This window comes from Mixophyes fleayi, chromosome 1 (assembly GCF_038048845.1).
Source record: "Mixophyes fleayi isolate aMixFle1 chromosome 1, aMixFle1.hap1, whole genome shotgun sequence".
In the NCBI taxonomy this organism is placed as follows: domain Eukaryota; kingdom Metazoa; phylum Chordata; class Amphibia; order Anura; family Limnodynastidae; genus Mixophyes; species Mixophyes fleayi.
This window is the reverse complement of record NC_134402.1, coordinates 306,307,206-306,329,988: the sequence shown is the minus strand read 5'-3', so window position 1 is coordinate 306,329,988 and position 22,783 is coordinate 306,307,206. Positions and strand designations below refer to the sequence as shown.

Sequence of the window (22,783 nt, the reverse complement as noted above, 5' to 3'; positions counted from 1 at the left end):
TGGAGAAGAGTGTCTAGATGTTGATCTGTCCATTGAAGGGGACATAACAGTGTTAAAGACACCCCCTAGAAGGAGCAGCACTTTACGTGAGTGGTGTAATTCTGAAAACAAAGTCGCCTGACCTGTGTTTAGGAGCAGAGCATAGATGTTGGCGAAGGTTATTTCAAGATGCCCAATCTTTCCCGATAAGATGAGAAACCGTCCCTCGGGATCGTCCTTGATCTCTGACATAACAAAGGGGACAGAATTACGGAGTAGGATGGCCACCCCATTTTTATTTGTAAGATGAGAGGAGTAGTAAGTCATGGAGTATCTTCTCTAGGACAAGGAGGGATAGCCGCCAGCCTTGAAATGGGTCTCCTGAAAAAAATTATATCACCTTTTAGTTTATGTATAGTGTGAAACAGCATAGAGCGTTTTTGTGGGGCATTCAACACTTTGACATTGAGAGAAATAGTTGTGAACGACATAGTTTTAGTGTGTGGGGGAGCCAAAATAAATGAAGGAAAATAGGACCCAGCGAAAGGGGAGGGGGGGGGGGACACCAGGGAGAGAAAGAAGAAAAGAAAAAGGGGAGAAAAAGGCATGGAAAAGAGAGGAAGAAATAAAGATGAGGAAAAGTGATAAGATATGAAATGTAAAAGGGTAAGGGTGCAGGCTCAAGCCTCACGGGCAAAGGGGAAGCCTACAGGATAAGTGCATAAAGACAGAGATAAGCAGAGGTTAGGCGAGATACACCTAAACGATGATATATACCAGTGTTGGCTAACCTGTGACACTCCAGGTGTTGTGAAACTACAAGTCCCAGCATGCTTTGCCAATATATAGCAGCTTATTGCTGGAAAGGTATGCTGGGACTTGTAGTTTTACAACACCTGGAGTGTCACAGGTTAGCCAACGCTGATATATACCAAGGCACAAGGTGTGGGAGTGCACTTAAATTTTGTGAATCTAAAAAATAAGAACAAAAATGTATAATTCCCAATAAAGGTGCGTGCGCGGCTAGGGGGGCAAAAGGAGAGTCCCCCGTCTATCTTGCGAAAGACATTAATTTAGTTAAATACTGGTAAGACAAACAACCAGAAACAGCTGCATCTACGATGCAGTAGAAAAAAATCAACATGAGTGAACTTCAATAAACATTTGTAAACCATGCAGGGGAGAAATAACTAGAAAAAAAAAAAAGAGCATAACATTGTATAGACAATGATAGAAATTAAGCATTCAAATCCTCTCTAGTAAGGAAGTCAGAGAACCAAATCAAGGAGGTTGTTGTCCTGTAGGGTTTTGTGGATCCCCTCAATGGTCCAATCAGGGTGAGAAAGGTAAAGCCTATGGATCAAGTCTTTCCCTTCGCTAGGTGTGCGAATTGATTCTTGGTGGCCTTCCACATCAATTATCAGGTGAAATCCCCAGCGATACTTATAGCCATTTTCTCTAAAGGTACGTGTCACATCCCTAAGGTCGCGACATTTAGCAATCGTTGATGGGGCAAGGTCTTGGAACACTTGTATGCGACAACCATCATAAAGTGTGTAGGAAGAGTTCCTGACCGCATTAGATATGAGGCCCTTTGTCTTAAAGGATAGGAGACGTGGTATCACATCACAAGGGGGATCTGTTTCCTTCGGACGGGGTCTCAGGGCCCTGTGAACCCGTTCTATCTGTATTGGATGGTTAGATAGCGTGGGATCCAATGTGGAGAAGAATTTGCACACGTATTCTTCTAGGTCTTTTGATTCAACAGATTCAGGGATCTTACGTAGTCAGAGGTTATTACAGAGTTCTCTGTTCTCCATGTCTTCCATTTTGTCTCTCAGGAAATTGTTTTCTTTTAATAGGAAGTCTAAGTCCTGTGATGCATCATTTTGGAATTTGAGTGAGGACTCCATCTTATTTTCTAGGGCCGAGGTTCTTTTAGATATTATGACCATTTCTGCTTTGAGGTCCCCTATAGCTTTCTATATGTCTACAGAGAAGGCATTAGTACGGTCCACAATTAAGCTCCGTAATTCGGCAAAGTCAGCCTTGGTGGAGGGAACTGAAATGCTTGAAGGATCTACCTCGTTATGGACCCCCTGAGGGGAACGGGCAGGAGAAGATGTGATTGCTTTGTCTTGATGGGAGAAATGCTGCGTAATTTCGCCAGCTGTACCCCAGCGGCCTCTGCCTGCAGGTTTATTCATGTTGAAGATTTTATCTCTGGCGATCCACTTGATCAATATTGAGAGTATAACAGACAGATGGGGGACAGATCCAGATGGGTTAGGTGGACATTAACAGTAGCGAGCTGTTTAAGTAGAAGAAAAAAGGTTCCTTATATGCCCAGTGTCCAACTTTGCACTTTACATTGAGGGAGTTCCTGTGGCGTTCCCAAAGGCAATACAATATACTTGCTATTTAGGCGAAATCTGGGCTCCCAGGTGGTGTGTTGCCGGGCTGCAGAAAGCCGCTAGGTTTTTGGTCATCAGATAGAGTAACCCCAGTTCAGCTGATGATTAGGGGTCCTCTTTCAGTGTTGTTGCAGCTTAAGTGTACCCTGGACTCTAGGGCAATATATTGCCAGGCTGCAGGAGATGCTAGTTTTTTTGCCCCTCCAATGTAATTACCGCAATTCAGCTGGAAAAGACAGGGTGTCCCCACACCCGCTTGGTTGCCGATTAGCTCCAGCCCCAGACCGGAAGTGCAATGCTGGAGGCCACTCAGATACTATGCACCGAGGCCGCTAAACCGGAAGTAGGCCCCTTCTCAGGACAGCCGGAAAACTGCGGGTACGTGGGCACAGCAGTGACCGGACCGCTGGGCAGGCTCCGACGAGGACAGGTAGGGTCGGGAGGACTCCAACGAGAGTTTCGTTGGAGCCTTTACTGGCTCGGGGCTGACCGCAGCAACAGGGGTGTACCTGGAGGTGAGGGGGGCCCCGCGGTAGCTCGATTCTGGAACCGACGGGCCAATCAGAGTAGGAGCGAGGGGTCGAGCGGCGTCAGGTAAGCCGCGGTAGAGCGCTTCCAGCAAGCCCTGTGAGTGAAGCTCACAAACGCCAGCCTCAGCTCTTCACCTTTTTAGCCGAATGAGGGGGGTCTTTGGGGATAAGGTTTTTCCAAGCAAAAGATAGAATTATCGCTGTTAGGAGAGATTGGCAGACGGAGCTCTCAGAGAACGCGTCTATCCATCATGGCCCCCCAAACCATGCCCCTCTTTTATTAGACTTTTGAATCAATCTAGAACTTTAAATAGACTATTTTCCACTTGTCTTCAAAACAGTTCTCTTCGCCCAGTTTCTCAATTTCTATACAGTGCTTTCTCCATTTACAGTGGTATATCCCCATCTTGTGACCAGTAACTGTATTGTGCCCTATATCAATGCTGTGCTGACAGCAACTTCGCCTGTTATGTTCTAACACAAACATTTCACATCTTACCCTTGTACTTCAAATGTACCTAAACTGATTTTCTACTATGTTTTCCTGCCTTCACACGCTTCAACATGGACAAATTTGTTAATAGTCAAACTACTGCTAAGGCCCAACTTGCCAACAGAGAGGAAACGTTGTGATACCCATGCAAACTCCAGTGGCAAGATCCAAAACGAGGATCTCAGTGCATGTTCTACTACCGTGGTTGACACCCTCTCTAAATCTCATTCTACAGCTAAAATCCTGATCCAATTCCTATTTTATATGGACTGCCATGGGACAACGTAAGAGACAGACCGAGAACGTTTGATTCAAAAATCCAAAGAGTAGGATAAGAAAGGATTATATGGGGCACTCATATGGAACACAGAAAAGTGACCATTCAAAAATTACTGTTAAATACAACTTTATTAAATAATAAACATAAAATCATCTAGTAGCGAAATATTAAAATATGGGTATGTGAGATATGCAAATCAAAAATTATGACTGGTAAAATGGACAAACCAATGTCCAACCACGACACTGCCCTAGATTGGATCCTTGGCACAATTTGTTAAATGCGGCTATATGTGTCAGAAGGATATATAAATGGATTATAATCCTTATAAGTTGATATTGGCGTTACAGATTGGATACTATCAACCTGGGAAGTGATTGAAATAATTATATGGCCTCCCTATTTGATTACATTGCACACTAGCCATCCATTAGCAGTTGAATAATGAAAACCGCTGAGGTGATACTAATTCAATGTATTGAATTTGGTAGTCATGGGTTTAATATATTATGTTCTTTGGTAAAAATCATACTTTAATGATTTATTGTCTCCAAAACTTCCAAACAAATCCCCAAAGGAACTGATTTACACGGAAACTATTCTGCCTAGTTATAATATAACAGGATTGATATAAATAATAAGAGCTACTGTCCTAATACAGTGTCAGTATATTGAAACACTGATGTTGGGGTACGGTGCTTAATATAGGTGCTAATGAATACACATCATTCTCAGGCTGATGTTATACTCCCTCCGAAACTTCCACACATAGATCAGTCCATGTAGTGGTATAACGGAGGTTGCTCTCGTAATTGCAATTCAGCACAGTGTTTACTGTGTTTAAATATAGCTGGCAGAGCAATGTAAGCAATGTAAGCTAGCGACAATATATGACAATATATATAATTATTATAATTATTCTTCTACTTTTGCCATGATCAGTTGATTCTGTTTTAATATAATACCTACCTCCGATCATCCTTTCCTGTATGTTGTATCTATGATACACTAGAGCGATCATGAGCCAGGCGGAAGTGATTCCAAGCAACTTTCAGTTGCTACAACCAAGAACGTTTCACAAATAAGACAATTTTTTTCCGTATGCTCCTTCTGCATTATGCTATCTACCCATATCCCATATCCCTAAACAATTTCTTCATCATATTCGATTTTGAGATACTTATAGTACCTGGGTATCTATTAACAAAAAATTTAATCGGCACAAATTATGTACTTGATTTTTTCCGTTCTGGGGTAATCGAGCATCTGCTCCTAGCCTGGAGAAGGCCACATTCTTGGCTTGGAAAAATAAGGGTATTGCTGCTATAAAAGATGTTTTTGATCCTGGGGGCAATCTCTTTTCCTTTCAACAATTAAAAGACAAAGCCGACATTCCCAATTTTTTATGTATTTACAACTACATCATTATATTTCCTCACTGGTTTTAGATGCACAGTTTTGCAACCCTCCGATGTTATGGAGTCCCTCAGGCACGGGCTGGCAGAGTTCAGCACGGGGGGGCGCCCAGGCGGCCGCATCACATAACACGTGGCCGCAACGCGTGTCATGTGATGCGGCCGCCTGTGTTCTGACGCGGCCGCATCCCGTGTCATGGGATGCTGACGCGGCCACACCCCGTGTCATTGGATGCCCCCCTGCCCCCCGGGCCAGCCCGCCCCTGGAGTCCCTTATCAACTTTATAAAAAATACTGCATGCAAGATTCGCTACCTTTTTGCTGTTCTCACAAGAACTAACATACAGGCTATTTGGGCAAAAACGGAGGGGACGCGGCATGGGAATATCTCAGATTTTAATGAATCTGACTCTCTGGTAACTCACTTTGAGTCCATATTACAAATCCTAATTTCTGCTATGTTACAGAAGATTCACATTAAGATAATCAATATAGCTTATATTTCCCAATTGCAACACAAACACATGGTAGAGAATGAAAGAGGAATGTGCCCAAAATATAAAACACAACAAGCTATTTATAAAACACACATCCTCTGGGATTGCAGGAAAACTAATAAGTTTTGGAACAAAGTTATCGATTTCTGTAATACTACCTTTAATGTACGAGTTAGGAAGAACCCCACAGCGCTCATCTTTGCAGACTTCAGTCACTGGAGGTCGGATTTTCCATCCTCCATGACTTTTCCCATACTGAGGGTAATTGTGATGATCGCAAAATAATTGATATTGCATCAATGGACATTTCTGCTTCCATGGTAATTGATATATACCTTTGCCACCACACACCAGAAATGAACATCCTACGGAAAAAGACTTTTCCGACTTCCACCAAGAGAGAGATGATCACAGGCTTTGAGACAGAAGGGCTGATAAAGAGGGTAAAAGGAGTATCAGGTACCCACAGCGAATGTCTAACTGTAGATCACTGGGCAATGGTAAAGCCTCTATGGTCACAACTACCATGCTATGCCATCTTAAAGTGCTGATCTTGGAGACCATGAATTTTTTTATGAGGAACGAAGACTCTACCCTGGGCTGTACCTAATTGAAGATCCATTAAGGTAATCCCCTGTACAGAAATCAGAGAAGATTTTGAGCGGTTGATTAACCAACTAGGTGATGGCTACCTATTGTCTGGCAGGAATCTCCTCTGTTGACAGAACCCTGATTTAAAGGTCATCCATGTAAGGGATCGCCATGATTTCCGGTATTTGGAGCCCGGGCTATGACCAGCACCATCTCCCACATAACATCCTTGAAGCCGTCACCATGCTGAAGGAAAGCACCACAAACTGAAAGTGCTTTGTTAGAACTACAAATCGAAGGAACGTGATGGAGTGGATAGATGAGAACATGGAGGTAAGCAAACTTGATTTGGATGGAGGAGATTATTTCTTCTGGATCTATGGACAAGATCTATGGACATGACTTGCTTCTGGTTTTTACCCCCAATATAGGTGATGAAGATGGATGAACATGGAGGCATCTGTGCGGTAATTGGTCCCCATTTATGACATGTGTATAGGTTTTCAGAGAGGTGGAAAAATCTTAAAAGCACATTGTACAAAAGTGTAAATATCACATAAGTTTAACCTCCTACCACTTTAGAGCCTCCTCTTCTCTTGAAGAAGTGGAGATGTTGCCTATAGCTACAAATCCGATTCTAGTTAGCATTTCTTTAGTGCATTTTACAAAATGACAGCTAAAATCTTATTGGTTGCTATAGGCAGCATCTCCACTTTTTCAAACCTGCAGTCTAGTAAATATACCCCCAAGTGTTAGATTAGGAAAACAATCTCGACACTGGGAGAGGTCAATTTTGGAGTTATCAAAGTCAAATTGATTGTGTAGCAGAGAACAGTGTTGCAATATGGCGTGGTGTGTTGGGACAGGCCAGTGAAAGCGTAGCACCTAGTGAGTTATACCAGTCATTTGGGGAGAATTTACATAAAACAGTGCTAATGTAATGTTGGTACTGAAAAAAATCTAAGCGGTGAGGGCGAATGCATGGGTAAATAGAGGAATCTTGTGCATTGACCATGGGTTTATATGTAGTTCTATCAATCAGCGGTCTTATTTTATTGAGCGTTCCCAAGCGGTGGGCTTTCTCTATGTGTGGAGTGTCAGTTTCGTCATGGAGATTTAGAGTGACAATAAGGCCAAGGTAAGAAAATAAATTAGGGCCTTTTACAGATTCCAGAATACCAATGAACCGCAGGATATTTCTAGCGTTGCGGTTTTCCAGATCATCCAGTTTTTCTTGTAACTGAAACAATTGACGGGAGTGTTGTTCAGACCCATTCTGCAATGTTAGAATATTATCTTCAGCATTGCTAGTATGCTGTTCCAGCGTGTTAATTCTAGTTATGTTATCTGAAATTTTAGGCATAGCTGCATCTAGAGTGGATTTCATAGCACCAAATTTTTGATCAATAAGAGGGAGCAGGATGCTAGGTATATTCTGGGCTGTATATGGCCCCAGGGCTGCCGTGGCTAGTGAAGGAGAGTTATGGTCCCATTCCCGCATGAAGAGAGGAGAGACAGGAAGGGAAGCACTATTGTTTGCACCGGTTTTGCTTTTGACGATTTTGGCCTGTTCAGATCTGCTAGCTGTGCACTTAGACATAGGCTTGATACAGAATTTATCCATGCGGTTATCAGCAGGTTGGTTCCCCAAACTTGTTATCTAGATACCAAGTAGAGGATGGTATATTAAAGATTCTAAGTATATATGACTGAGCCCAGGGCCGTAACTAGGGCTGTGCGATAGGGGCGACCACCCAGGGCACAGCGCTGAAGGGGGGTGCAGTTTAGGAATATTTTAGATTAATTTGGTTAAAATTGAGGGCTAGGGGGCGGCATTTGTCTTTCTCAACCCAGGCGCTAGAATTCTAAGTTACGGCTCTGACTGAGCCTTCTCTGTGAACTTTTAGCAAACTTAAATGTATAATTTATATCTTATTCCCATCTGGTATGAATTATAGATTGTGATTCCTAATATTTTGTACCAATGGACTCACGGTACTTTCCTATTCTTATGACTAATTTTTAGAATTTTAAGAGGTATGATAATATAATCATAGGACTTGGCAACTTGATATATGGCAGAAATCATGCATGAATAATTTAACAAGTTAACCTCCATCAATGTCTGTTGTTAAAGTAATAGTAGAAGAATTTAAGTTTGCTGTGTTATAAGAGATAAGACATTATGTCCAATAAATATTTATTCCTTATTAGTTAGGACAAATATACACAGAGAAATCAAGATAAAAATATTTTTATTTCAAAATCTACATAACAGTTATACTTAACTCTAAGGGGAATATTTACTAAACTGGATTTGAAAAAGTGGAGATGTTGCCTATAGCAGATTCTAGCTGTTATTTTGCAGAATGTACTAAATAAATAACTGAATCTGGTTGGTTGCTATAGGCAACATCTACACTTTTTAAAACCCACAGTTTAGTAAATATACCCCTAAGAATTTTTGGGAGCAATGGCAAATTTGTACACAATAATAAATTCAATTAGCTCTTTATTAGAATGAAATTTATACTATTATAGATAAAGACCTCTCCATCTAATCCAGGCCTGTCCAACCTGCGGCCCTCCAGGTGTTGTGAAACTACAAGCCCCAGCATGCTTTGCTAGTAGACAACCAGTTGATCGCTGGAAGGGCATGCTGGGACTTGTAGTTTCACAACATCTGGAGGGCCGCAGGTTGGACAGGCCTGATCGAATCTGTTGTATGTATATATTGTTGTTTCCTCCATCCAACAGTGATTGGGCTTCTATAGAACGGTCTGTGTTTTTTATTATGCACCAATTTCTTTCTTTATTCACATCTCTCTATTACTTTTAATATTTCGCCAACACAGTATCACTGAAATAAAGGCTTTTTGCCAATGGGTGAGATAAGATTTGTTGAATTGTGATTTTTGATATGATAAAGTAACAAATTAGTGGACCGGAGTGCTTTTTCTTTTTATTAGTTCCAACTCTAGTCTTTCAGGTTGAATGTTGATGTAGGTTGGAAGAACACCCTCAATAATAGAGTTTGGGAATTCACTTATTAACTCTGGAAATGAGGAGAGTCCTAATCCTTGTGTGAACACAAACACCTTATGAAAAAATAGAAAGATTATGGAAAATTTCAGAAACAGTTGTAATATCTGTTGATCAGCGCAGCAAAAAGAATAAACAACTGCAGTATAAACAACTATTGTAACTGTGCTATCTGGCTGTACTCAGAAAAGTAAAGAAAGAAAAGGAGAGGGAGAAAAAAATATTTAGAGAAAAACAGGCACAATATCAGCGGTGGATGACAGGTGTTGCTACGGTCATCCAGTCCTAAGTGGAAAATACGTGAACCAGTTGTTACCGTCCCATGTAGGTATCAAGAGGATGAGCGTCAGGTATGAACCAGGAGTCGGTGAGACGGTGACAGCCTGCTGAGGTTAGTTTGCTACCAATGTTTAGGAAAGGCTACAGGGTGTGGAGTGTAAGGTGGGTTTATTGATAGGGGCCTGGGACAGGAAAGGGACTCATGCTTACACTACACACCACGATGGCCTCTGGTTGCCCTTGGGAGAGTCTCCCTTCTTGACGGCATCTGCACGGAAGAGGGAGGGGAATGTTCGAGTACCTGATCGCAACAGGGGAGAGAGCACCTTGTCTCGTATGCCGGGCACTCATTTTGCTGTAAAGGGGTGGGGTGAAAGGTGGGCAGGACAGTTCCACAAGAAGGTGCACCATGGGGAACAGCCCTTGCCAGACTATACTCACGTAAGCTGGTCCACTACGGCGACTCTCTCAGTCCCTGCTACTCCAGGGGGTTCTCACTGCCTGGGGTATTAGTGTCCTTGTCTGCTGACCGATGCCTGTAAACAGAGCACAGACTCCCTACCTAGGCTGTCGCTATCCTAACTGCTTTTACGTTTCTAAACTCGCTCATGCACCAAACCCTGACAACTATCTGGCATACACAGTCCGCAACAAGAGATACGCGACGATATAACCAAGAGGACAATCAGAGATAGAGGGAGAGGATACAGTATGCAGTTATGATACAGCATATAAACACTAGGCGATACAATAAAACACACTCACTATGGGCATTAGGCTAGGGGTGGCCTACTAAGGTGTTCCTGGGGTATGAGGTACAGACCAGGGGACCTAGGGAGGCCAAGGGGCTGAGGTTGAGGCCTAGGGGTAGTGGCTGTGGCTGGGAATAAGGCCTGTGACTGTGGTTCAGGCCTGTGGCTGTAAATTAGGCCTGTGGGCAGTGGCTGTGAATCAGGCCGGTGACTGTGAGTTAGGCTGAGATGAAGCATGGACTTCTGACTTGCCCGAGAGTCCTGCAGGTATGTCGCGATGAACGCGGTCGTCTAGGAGGGTGAGCTCCACCAGCACAGGAATAGTGGAGAAGTGGTATCCACAAGATGCACGTCCCACGCCAGGTCAGTGCCAGGGGAGAGATAGCCTGCTGAAGCTGCTTCCGGGTGCAGGACAATGCAACGCTTCTCTGCCTGGGGTAATCTGATCCACTGCTCGGCTGTAGCATTCACAAGCAATTCAGGTGAAAGGAAGCAGGCAGCAGTAGAGCTGCAAGGGGAATACAGTACAGCGTGGTACATGTATATACAATACTGTGCAAAAGTTTTAGGCAGTTGTGTAAAAAATGCTGCAAAGTAACAATTATTTCAAAAATGGAAGATTTAATAGTTTATTTTTATCAATTAACAAAATACAACGTGAATGAACAGAAGAGAAATATAAATCAAATCAATATTTGGTGTAAACAACCTTTGCCTTTAAAACAGCATCACATCTTCTAGGTACACTTGCACGCATTTCTTGAAGGAACTTGGCAGGGAGGTTGTTCCAAACATCTTGGAGAACTAACCACAGATTTTCTGTGGATTGAGGCTTGCTCAAATCCTTCTGTCTCTTCATGTAATCCCAGACAGATTCGATGTGGAGATCAGGGCTCTGTGGAGCCCATATCATCACTTCTAGGACTTGTTCTTTTTTATGCTGAAGATAGTTGTTAATGACATTTGTTGTATGTTCGCAGTCGTTGGAGCCAATCAGACTCCTCCCTGATAGTATTGCATAATGGATAAGTACCTGTCTGCATTTGTCAGCATTAAGGGCACAATTAATCCTGACCAAATCCAAAACTCCATTTGCTGAAATGAAGCCCTAAACTTGCAAGGAACCTCCACCATGCTTCACTGTTGCCTGCAGACACTCATTATTGTACCGCTCTCCAGCCCTTCGGGAAAACAAACTGCCTTCTGTTACAACCAGATATGTCAAATTTTGACTCATCAAACCAGAGCACCTGCTGCCATTTTTCAAAGGTATGGCTTTTTGGCCGCAATTCTTCCATGAAGACCACTTCTGGTCAGACTTCTCCGAACAATAGATGGGTGTACCTGGGTACCACTGTTTTTTCCCAGTTCTGAGCTGATGGCACTGCTTGACATCTTTCAATTTCGAAAGGAAGTAAGCATGATGTGTCTTTCATCATATGCATCTATGGTAGTCAACGTTGCCTGTTTCTTTGTGCTTCTTCAAAAGACCTTGAACAGCACATCTTGAAACCCCAATCTGCCTTGAAATCTTTGCCTGCGAGAGACCTTGCTGATGCAATATAACTACCATGTGTCTTGTTGCTGTGCTCAGTCTTGCCATGAAACGGTCTTCCACAACCTCATCATTGTAGCATAGTTTGGCTGTTCCTCATCCAGTTTTAAGCCTACACAACTGTTTCTGTTTCAGTCAATGTCTGTGTTTCTACATACATATGAAAATGATCATTATCACTATCACCTGTTTGGTATGATTGGTTAATCATACACCTGACTATAATCCTACAAAATCCCTGACTTTGTGCAAGTGTACCTAGAAGAATTGATGCTGTTTTGAAGGCAAAGGGTGGTCACACCAAATATTGATTTGATTTAGATTTCTCTTCTGTTCATTCACTTTGCATCTTGTTAAATGCTAAAAATAAACAACTAACTTATTTTTTTTAAAGAATTCTTACTTTGCAGCATTTTTTCCGCACCTACCTAAAATTCTTGCACAGTACTGTACATATAGAGTGACTAGCCATTTGTGAATATAATATATAACATCTGTATCCACTGATATATATATATATATATATATATATATATATATATATATATCACAAACACGCTCCCAGCTGCCGTTACTTTGGGGTGTTTGCTATATGAGGTCATATGAACCAGTACTATATCGGTGCAGGGTGGGGTCTCGCTTAAGGACAAAACAGACAAGAAATGCGACTTCTTGCTCCACTGAGCTTAAGAAGCGTCTGGTAGCATTTTCAGACCGGCATGCTACAGCCTTGTTGAAGAAGGCAATTCAGACCTTGGCCGAACAGTTAGAGAAGAGTCTACGTGGCACACTGAGTTACTGGTATTGACAGATCATTTCAAAGAAGCGTGTGAATTTATGGGACAGGCATCCTTGAACACCATCTCTGTTACATCCAAGCTACCAGTGCTTATTATAGCAGCAAGGAGCTACTTATGGCTTTGTTCTCGGTCCACGGATTCCAAACGGACCTTAGAGGAGTCAACCTTTGATGGAGTGTCCCTCTTTGGATTCTGTTTAGACCAGCTTATCCAGGAGGCCTCAGGTGGGAAAAAGTCCCCTTTTGCCAGTTCCCAGGCCAAAATGAAACATTTCGGGTTTCAGTACTTTTACCCCTTCAGCAGATCCTGGGGAGCTACTGCAAGAGGACAGTCCACTCCCACTATAGGAGGGTTCCGTCGGGGCCGCTGGCCTGTCAAATGAGGGAACCCTAGGTAGACAGAGTCGATCTCCGCATGACGTGACTCCCAGCCATGGGAATGTGGTGGGAGCCTGTCTCATGCGGTTTCAGGAAAAATGGTTGGACTCATCCCCCAATGCCTGGATTCAAGGGATTGTCATTCTGGGATATATTATTGATTTGCACTGCTTTCCACACTGCCGATTCTTTACCACAGGCCTTCTAGCCTGCGGTCTCTTGCGCAGAGCACTCCAAGAGCAATCCAGAACAGAATTCTGGAGTACTCATTCCAGTTTCTCTGCTGGAAAGGGGTTAGGGGTGAAACTCCAACAATTTTTTCTATTTTTTGAAAGCCAGATGGATCCTTCAGGCCCATCCTAAACTTAAAAATCTTCAAACAGGTGTGAGTCCTGGGCTTCAGGATGGAGTCACTGCGGTTTGTCATCACAGGCAGGAGAGTTCCTTGCTTCTCTGGACATAAAGGATGCTTACCTCCATGTTCCCATTTGGCAGGGGCATCAGTGCTTCTTCCGCTTTGCTGTACAGAATGCACACTACCAGTTCAGGGTGTTACCCTTTGGCATGGCTACCACCATAAGGGTTTTCACCAGGGTGATGGTGGCCTTCTCTGCTCCCGGGGCTTAACAGTTGTTCCTTACCTGGACGACTTACTGTTGAAGGCACCATCTTACCAAGTCCTGATCTTCCTGCTGCATTTCACATCGTCCTTCCTGGAAGCAAATGGTTGGATCATCAACATGCCAGAGTCCTCTTTGACGCCAGCTCATAGAATACGCTTTTTAGGTCTCAACACCAGGCACAAGCGAGTGTTCGGTCCAAGACTTGGGACCTCTTGGCAAGACGGGAAATCTCCCTCCTTCGCTGCATGAAGTTAATGGGCACCATGGTCTCAGTTTTTGAGGCACTGCCATTTGCACAATTTCACTTGTGGATGTTCCAGAGGGAACTTCTGAGAAAGTAGTCAAATGTCCCTTTCATCTGGACAAACAAATCATCAAGTTGTCTGCAAGGGTGCGCCAGTCCTTCACATGGTGGCTAAACTGGTCTCATCCAAACAGGAGTTGCTCCATCCAGACATGGGAGTGGATGCTAGTGACCATGGATGCCATCTTGTCAGGGTGGGGAGGGGTCATTGGCACCCTTTGATTTCCAGGTACTCTGGGACCCCCAGGAGGCGGTTCTCCATAAAAACATGCTGGAAATTCAGGCTGTGCACAGAGTGCTTGTGCAGGCACAGAGATTTCTGGCAGCCAAGCTGCTGAAAGTCCAGTTGGACAATGGGACAGCAGTGGCCTACACCTGAACTATCAGGGAGACATCCGCAGTGCCATGGCCCTGAAGGAGACATCCAAGATTTTGTCTTGGGCAGAATAGCATGTTCCAGTGATATCGGTCATTTTCATCCCAAAGGTGGGAAACTGGGAACCAGATTATCTCAGTTGCAACAGGGTCCATCCAGGAGAATGGTCCCTGCACAGGGACATGTTCGACCTCCTGGTCCAGCGTTGGGGGGTACCAGATATAGATCTCATGGCACCCAGTCTCTCTGTTCTGTGCGAAATTCAGAGATCCCAGCGCAGCATTCGTGAATACCATGATGGTTCATTGGAAGTTTAATCTGGTATATCTCTTTACTCCGCTCCACTTGCTTCCGCAGATGCTCAAGACATTGAAGGACCAGGCGGTGAGCGTAATACTATTACCTTCTCAGGATAGCTGTAGGTTCTACCTTTTGGCTACCTCTTCGTTCTGACCTTTTTGTGCAAGGGCCTGTTCGATGCCACTCGTTAGGTTGGCTAGCTTCGAAGGTGTGGTTACTGAGACCCCTATCATTCAGGCTCGCAGTTTCACTCCCTCGGTGGTGCAGACCATGATTAAGGCCAGGAAACATTCTTCTGCCTCATATTACTAACTGGTTTGGAAGACATATGTTCTCTGGTGCGAGGGGCTACATTTCCACACTTCTCAATTCAATCTGTCCAGGTTGCTCTCTTTACTTCAGGCAGGTCTTGACAAAGGCATGCGCTTATCCTCCTTGAAGCTGCAGGTTTCAGCACTGTCAGTCTTCTTCCAGTGCAATTTAGCCGGTATAATGGAGGTTCAGACCTTACTGCTGAGGGTTCTTCATATTCAACCCCCTTTTGTACACCCAGTTGAGCCATGATGAGACCTTAATTTGGTACATAGGGCTCTGGTTAAGGAACCATTTGACCCTTTGGAATCGGTGGATCCAAGGTATCTCAACCGGAAGGTGGTTTTCTTACTGACTGTTTCATTCAGACCGGGCAGTGCTTCGCACCAAGCCTTCATTTGACCCAAAAGTTGTCTTCCATTTTAATTTTAACCAGAAGATAGTGGTGCCAAGCTTCTCTCTGCGTTCACGGTCTTCAGATGTGTCCTTGTTGCTTCTGGGCTCTTTGTTTGTATGTGGACTGTACTGCAACAGTTCGCAGAACTACTGCTCTGTGTGTGCTGCATGATGTGCACAAGTGGCTAGATGGATCACTTCTACTATCAGATTAGCCTATGCTCAGTCGGCTAGGGTGGTACCAGGGAGCTTGACGGCTCATTCGACCAAGGCTGTTGGTGCTTCATGGGCGCAGAGGACAGGACTTTGGCCGAACATTTGTGCCGGACTGCTACGTAGTCATCTATCCACACTTTTCTGAAATTCTACAGATTGCAGGGCTTTGCATCTCAGAATGCTAACTTTGGCCGCAAGGTTTATATGAGCAGCCATTTAAGAGCAATTTCCCCCTTAGGGGCAGATTTGGAATGTCCCCAATGTGATGGAGTATCCCCCAATAGGGCAACAGAGGAAATGGGATTTTTGTGCTCACCGTAAAATCCCTTTCTCTTAGTCCATTGGGGGACACTGCGCGCCCATGTTTGCTCTGTTTTGTATGAAAGATGGCTGTTGGTTTTCACGGTTGACCTATTTAGGCCCTCTTTTTGGGCTTTGTTCAAAAAAACAAACCTGAATAGCCCTATAAGAGGGGCACAGTAGGGCTGGAGCTACATTTAACAAGTTTAATGTTTAAAGTGCTTTGACTCCAGGACCAACTACTCTACCCGCAATGTGTCGCAGTGTCCCCCAATGGACTAAGAGAAAGGGAATTTACACTGAGTATAATCCTATTTTCTTTCTTAATATTGTACAAGGATTAGTAAGGACAAAGTTTTTAGTTACCTACTATTACTAGTAGAATAAATTATTTTATTTTTTTAAAGTTCAATGTATCATTCAGTTTGTTTTGTTTTTTTAACTAAAATATTTTTTATTAAGTTTTGCAAGGGTTGCAATAAGGGTACAATAAAAAGGAGGGTAAGGGAAAGATGTTATGTTGGGGAGAAGGGAAGGATGGGTACATAGTGGGTAAGGAACACAACAGTAGATCATAAAAAACAATCTCACACCTGAAAGTACTGAGATACTATATGTCTAGAAACTAGCAGTCACACGTTAAAAAAAACATCAACCCTCCTAGACTAGTATATATGAAATTAGGACATTCTGCCAATACACTTATACTCACAAGCAGTCGGCATTAACAATCTGTTGGGAATCCCGAGGACCCTCAGTTATATAGACCTACCAACTGTCCCATTTCACTAGTGGAGAGGCAGCTGTTGTAGAATAGGGTACCTCTAAAGTTTCCATTTCAAAGCTATAGTTCACTTTTGATATAATCTTTGTCAGTGGGGGAGGTAGAATAAATACAATTTTAAAATGTACCATCGCTAGTGTTGATTTTTGTGGATGCAAAAAGCTGCCCATGATATTCCTATGTAATATGACGTGGGGTTCAAGGTTGAAGTATGGGCAGGGATGAGTACTTGATTACAAGATTGAAGTGTGGGCAGCACGGTGGCTAAGTGGTTAGCACTTCTGTCTCACAGCACTGGGTTCATGAGTTCAATTCCCGACCATGACCTTATCTGTGTGGAGTTTGTGTGTTCTCCCTGTGTTTTCCTCCGGGTGGTCCGGTTTCCTCCCACACTCCAAAAACATACTGGTAGGTTAATTGACTGCTAACAAATTGACCCTAGTCTGTCTGTCTCGGTCTGTGTGTGTGTTAGGGAATTTAGACTGTAAGCTCCAATGTGGCAGGGACCGATGTGAGTTCTCTGTACAGTGCTGCGGAATTAGTGGCGCTATATAAACAAATGGTAATAATAATAATAATTCCTAATTCTATGGTTGTTTATATCAGATCTAATATTGTGATGTGTATTTTACTTGTTATTTCAATGAGGTGTGTTTCTGTTAATAACTGTTGCTAGGGTTGGTGTTTTTCTTGTGTGTTGAAGATTATTTTCTTTTAGCATTATAGGAAATCTTTCTCAGTCTGTTTTGCCATTATTTCCTTTGTATGCTTCATTGCTTTATGCATAATGCATTAATTACCTTTCTTACATTATTGTCATGTGTAAACAGTAGCAGTGTTTAAATGTTGTGCATAATATATTTATTTATACAGTTCTTTCTTTCTCTTCTGCACAAATACCATTGAATTTTGAGGTGGAAAGTTATTGTTTATTACATAATTATCTAATTATTTTTTTGTTATTTATATATTATATATTTAATAGCTATTTCTACAAGACTTTAGCAGGACATTTTGAAGAAATAGTATGATATAAGATCAGTATGATTTAACATTTCCGATATAAATTAGAATATATCATGCTACCATATACAAAACAACATGGAGTACCACAAGCAGATAGGACTATTATGGCAATTAGAGTTCTTTCTAACATGAAAAAAAAAGTGTAGGTGTATCATATCTAAATACAATTAATTTGTTTGACCAGCATATTAAACAATAATTGGACTTTAGTAAATAGTGTCTGTTATCTCTTCCTGTCCTCTCCTTTCTCTGTCTCTTCAGTTCAGATCATAGTCATTAGTACTTTGTAGAAGAATAGACAGTACTTCTATACATCTGTTATACCAGGGTATAAACTTATGAACACACAAGTAACCTTTTAAATCATCTCTTTCCATACATACTGGTAACATTTCCACTATATATATTTTTTTCTATTCTGAATAGTTGGTGCTGGTGGAGTCGCCTATTGAGGCTGAAGCTCGCCCTGCTAGCAGGCGTTCTGTGCGAAGAACCAGTCTTTTAATTGACAGCATTACACAGATTGAAAGCAAAATGATGCAAGAGCAAACAAAGGATCCACATATATATACACAGGCAGTGGTACGTGATTACACAAGACAGCCATCAAGGCAAGACTAAAAAATAATTAACAGATTAAATAAATCCAACAAAACATTTTGCTTTTAGCACCAGACTGGAGGTGTCACAAAGATTTGGGGGTTATGTAGAAAATGGAATTGTTGGATTTGTAAACACACTTTTTCATAGTTCATAATTTGTTTACTGCATTTATTTATTAGCATGTGTCACAAAATGTTATCACATGGCAGGTGTGTTGACAGATGTTTCACCACATCATAATGGTTGTGAATGACTGCTATATACAAAGGCAAACAAATCAGTACTGAACTGATGAAAACCACCTAAGATCACATAGACAGAAACACTCTACAACTTGCATATACACATATATACTAAACATACCGTATACTTCACACTTTTAGTGTACATATAGGCATAGTTGCCAACCTTTCCAGTTTGGCTTCCGGGAGTCTTGGGGGGTGCTTGGCGATTCGATGCTTCCCGGAGAATCGCATCATGGAGGCTCAAAATCTGCCCACTTCACTAGAAAGTGAGCAGATGCGGGAGAATTGCAAGATCTCTTGGGAGTCCGGGAGACCTACTCAGAATTCGGGAGTCTACAGGACATTCCAGGAGAGTTGGCTAGTATGCATATAGGCATAGTGGAGAGACTACATAGGCCCATGGCAGGACCACCTGCTCACATCACACACTATATTTATGGTTTGTGATATATCTATCAACATATACTGATCATGGACTGATGGGATACATTATTTATACTTCAATAAATTTTTATTGAATTTTTTTCAAAGTTAAATGGGGTACAGAAAAAAGAAAGGGTAACAAGCACAGTTGGGGGAACAAACAAAAGGGTAATAGAAAAAAAAAATTAGGGGGGGTCACTCAATTGAAACAGCGATAGCGTGCACGTTACTTTTGAGAAACAGAAATAAAATATACACATTGGTCTTTCTCATGGTACACCAGATGGGGAGATATTAATACCTAGGTAGCTCAGATAACACACAGGCAGACCCTATTCGTTAGGCTGGGGTTCCTCTATGAGGGCTGCTGGGGAGGGAGGGGGTGAAGTATTTGAAGCTACTCGTGCTCTACCGGAGCCCTCTGTAACATATTCGTGCCAGCTAAACCATTTGAAAATTGGATTGGAGGCGGATGACGTATAGGGCACATCCGTTGTTTCCATTTCAAAACTATACTGGATCTTAGACACGACCTTAGTGATGCTGGGGGGAGCAGGGGACTTCCAGTTCTGAGCTATTGCTGTTCTAGCGGCTATTAGTATGTGTCCTAATACATAGCGCTTATAGCTAGGAATCACAGGCTGATGTAGGAGGGCTACCTTCGGGTCAAGAGAGACAGAGACTCGCAGGACCTCCGAAATCAAAGCGGATACCTCGCCCCAGAACGTCTGGATCACCGGGCAAGTCCAAAAGACATGATAAACATCTGCTATCTGACCACATTGACGCCAGCAGAATTTAGACTGACTTGGCCATATCGTATGAAGGCGATCCGGGGTGAGGGGGATACATTATTTAGATGTATTCATTTTTAAAACATTACAGTGTAAATGTGGCACAAAATGTAATTCAGGTCTGGTTGCATAAGTAATATAATGCAGCCACTGTTTTAACTCAGAAGAATGTAGATTGTGCAGTGAATCATTTAATTCCAATACTTTAGGTTCCTGTGACACTTCCCCACATGAAGACTAGAACTCCGGCCTCCCTCTTTACGTCTCCAACTTATCGTGAGTACAGTAACGAGCATGGTATCCACTTAGCTTTGAGCTTTTATTAGATTAATTTTTTGTCTTTTATGGTTGTTATATGTATATTTTTATATAGTTGTGCTACAGTTCTGCATTAAGATGCCCTTAATTATATTAATATGTTAATTATATTGTAAAACTTCTTTTTTCACCTCTGTCTTAGAGCAATTTATGGCCCCAGAGTTGAGAGCGTTGTGGTCTAGGTGTGCTCTGTTGGAGCCCCTGGAACGTATCCAGGAAAGAGAGGAGGAATCCATGAGTGAGCTGGAGGTGAGTGAAGGACAAATAAAGGGACAGAACAGTAACTGCAAGTTGTGCAAGAAGAAAGGGACCAACGGTAAGGTAGTGGGAGAAACCTGTAGACAAGCTAAAATGTCCTGTCTTTCTCTCTCAGGTGGTACGTGCAGCTACAGGGTCTGGCGTCAGTCTCCTGTTGTCCTCAGGTAGGCTGTTGTTATTGATTGTAATAACTTTTTACTAATTGTGGGGACTTGTCCAGAGTGGTCTAACATGTAAGAGTGTTGGAGGGAAGGGGGCATTATCCTACTTCTTTCCGTCTCTGGGGGGGAACATTTTTGTACTTTGTTGTATCCTGTTTAGCAGAATACATACCTTTACTGACTCAGGAGTGCTCAGGTAGCGACCGCTGCCCAGCACTATAAGTAGGGTATGAAAGGATTGTGGGTTGAGGTTGCCTTAAACAAAGTCACAATTGATATGCGTAATCATACAGATATACAAACCAAGTGCTTCAGTGACTCTTTCTTCTCCATTTTAGAAGTCTCTCTGGAAGTGTCTGAAGAAGAGCGGTCTCGGCCCATTTTGTTTACACCTGAAGAGAGAAGGTGAGAGAGACCTGTGAGATAAACTAAAGGTACTGTCACTCCAAACATTATTCATTCTCCAGAATAATGTCCCTCACTGACTGGTGCACTCCGCACATAGCCCTTCATTGCCCAGATGGAGGCCAGTAAGACCCTGAATCAAGTTCTTAAAGCGAAGTGAACGTAATAGTATAATAGGTAAAATGTTCAAGGAAGCCACTTTCTCTCCATTGATGATATAGCTGTATGAACTCATATGCCATAAAATGCACTACACTACCAGCCAGCATTGCTGCAATACATAGGCAAGTACTGTACCTGTCTCCATACTGGGAGGGACAACACGGTCTTCTCAGATTTCCCTTTAGTCCAGTCATTTTCAATTTCAGGCTTTACATTTCAGCCTAGGGACAGCAGTGAGGGCGTTCACTCATGACAGTTATGGCTGCTGATGCAGGAGAGTGTGTATCATTCCCTACCTGGATGATCATGTGGTCAAAGTGGGATCACTGATCTTGCTAAGGGCCCATGTACAGGAGACTGCTCAGACATTACAATCAACTACAAGAAACACAACCTCACAGCAGATGGTCTTCCCCACGCTGCTGTTCAATACCAGGTGTTCTTGCCAGAGGATCAGATTCTTGTAACGTCCCTGTTACTTCTCAGACTGGCATTGGTTATTTTTTTTTTTATCTAAGTCTTGGGGAAGATTGTTTTGACCTTTGAGGCAGTGCAATTTGCAAGGCTCTATTTGGGATATTGCCAGATCAAGTTAATATCATAATGGAACAAGTTACACCATCATTTCACCAGCCAGTTTTACAGATTGTCTCCAAAGGTGTGTCAGTCACTCCTCTGGTGGCAGAGGTGAAAACCTCAACAGGGGTTATCCTTCACTATTTGGGATTGGACTATTCTGACAACAGATACCAACCTTGTGGGCTGGGGGGCCTCTCACACTTGGTACTCAGAGCGGTGTTCAGTGCTTTAGTCAGAGGACGCTAGTTGTTGCAAGGAAGAGCCATAAAGATACAGTTTGATAATGCCATGGCTATGGCTTACCTCAATCATCACGGAAGCACCAAGAGCTGACAGAATTTAGCAGGATTATGTGATAGAGGAGCAGAATGTTCCAGCTATTGTGGCGGTGTTCATTCCAGGGGTTGAAAACTTGCAAGATTTCCACCCTACACCCTGGGGAACCGTCCCTTCATCCATAAATTTTTCATCAGATTGTGAAAAATTGAGGTCAGCCAGATATCGACATGATGTCATCTTGTTTGAACCACAAAGTGAAGCATATCTGGTCCAGCACAATAGATCCGAAGGTGCCACGTCGGTCCCTTGGAACATTTGTCTGATTTACCTGTTACCTCCAATAGGGAGCTTCCCTGGATTCTAAAAGAGAGGCTGTTCAGGTGATGCTAGTAGTACCAGATTGGCCAGAAAGGTTGTGATACAAGTACTTTTTCTGCCATTGTGTCTGCCTCTAAGACAAGAAATTTAAGTGATGGGGTCCTTTCATCACCAAAGTTGAGCTTGGCTTGCTTTTAAAGCATGGCTGTTGAAGCCATGATGCATAGAGCTAAGGGTTTCTCAGACCATGCATAAGGCTAGGAAGAGTTTTATCCAGAAATGTTCATGATATAGAAGACCGTTGGCCAGTCTACTGCTGTTCTTGCAGGTTGGCCTGGATGATGGCTTGAAGCTTAGCTCTCTGAAAGTTTAGATTTCGACCCTTTTGGTTTTTTTGCAAAGAAACTTTTAAAGGAGATGCAGAATTTCTTACAGACTTTCCCCAATAGCGCCTTGGGTTCTCAAGGTTGATAACCTTACAACAGCCTTCTTTCAAACCTTTGGATTTAGTGGAGTTAAAGTTCCTCACCTGGAAGTCAACCTTTTTTTAGCTATCTTTACAGTTTTGGAGCTGGGGGCTCTGTTTTGTAGGTCTCC

At 42.7% G+C, this 22,783-nt stretch overlaps 1 protein-coding gene across 3 annotated transcripts in view; it reads left to right on the top strand.

Annotated features, from left to right (window-relative positions):
• REC8 (REC8 meiotic recombination protein) overlaps positions 1–22,783 on the top strand; it is an 88,925-nt gene that overhangs the window by 64,801 nt on the left and 1,341 nt on the right. For all 3 annotated transcript variants that reach the window (XM_075211158.1, XM_075211159.1, XM_075211160.1), the window contains 5 exons: positions 18,068–18,223; positions 19,916–19,982; positions 20,167–20,273; positions 20,398–20,446; positions 20,782–20,848. In XM_075211158.1, the coding sequence (XP_075067259.1) occupies positions 18,068–18,223; positions 19,916–19,982; positions 20,167–20,273; positions 20,398–20,446; positions 20,782–20,848 (446 nt within the window). The remainder of the gene's footprint in view (positions 1–18,067; positions 18,224–19,915; positions 19,983–20,166; positions 20,274–20,397; positions 20,447–20,781; positions 20,849–22,783) is intronic.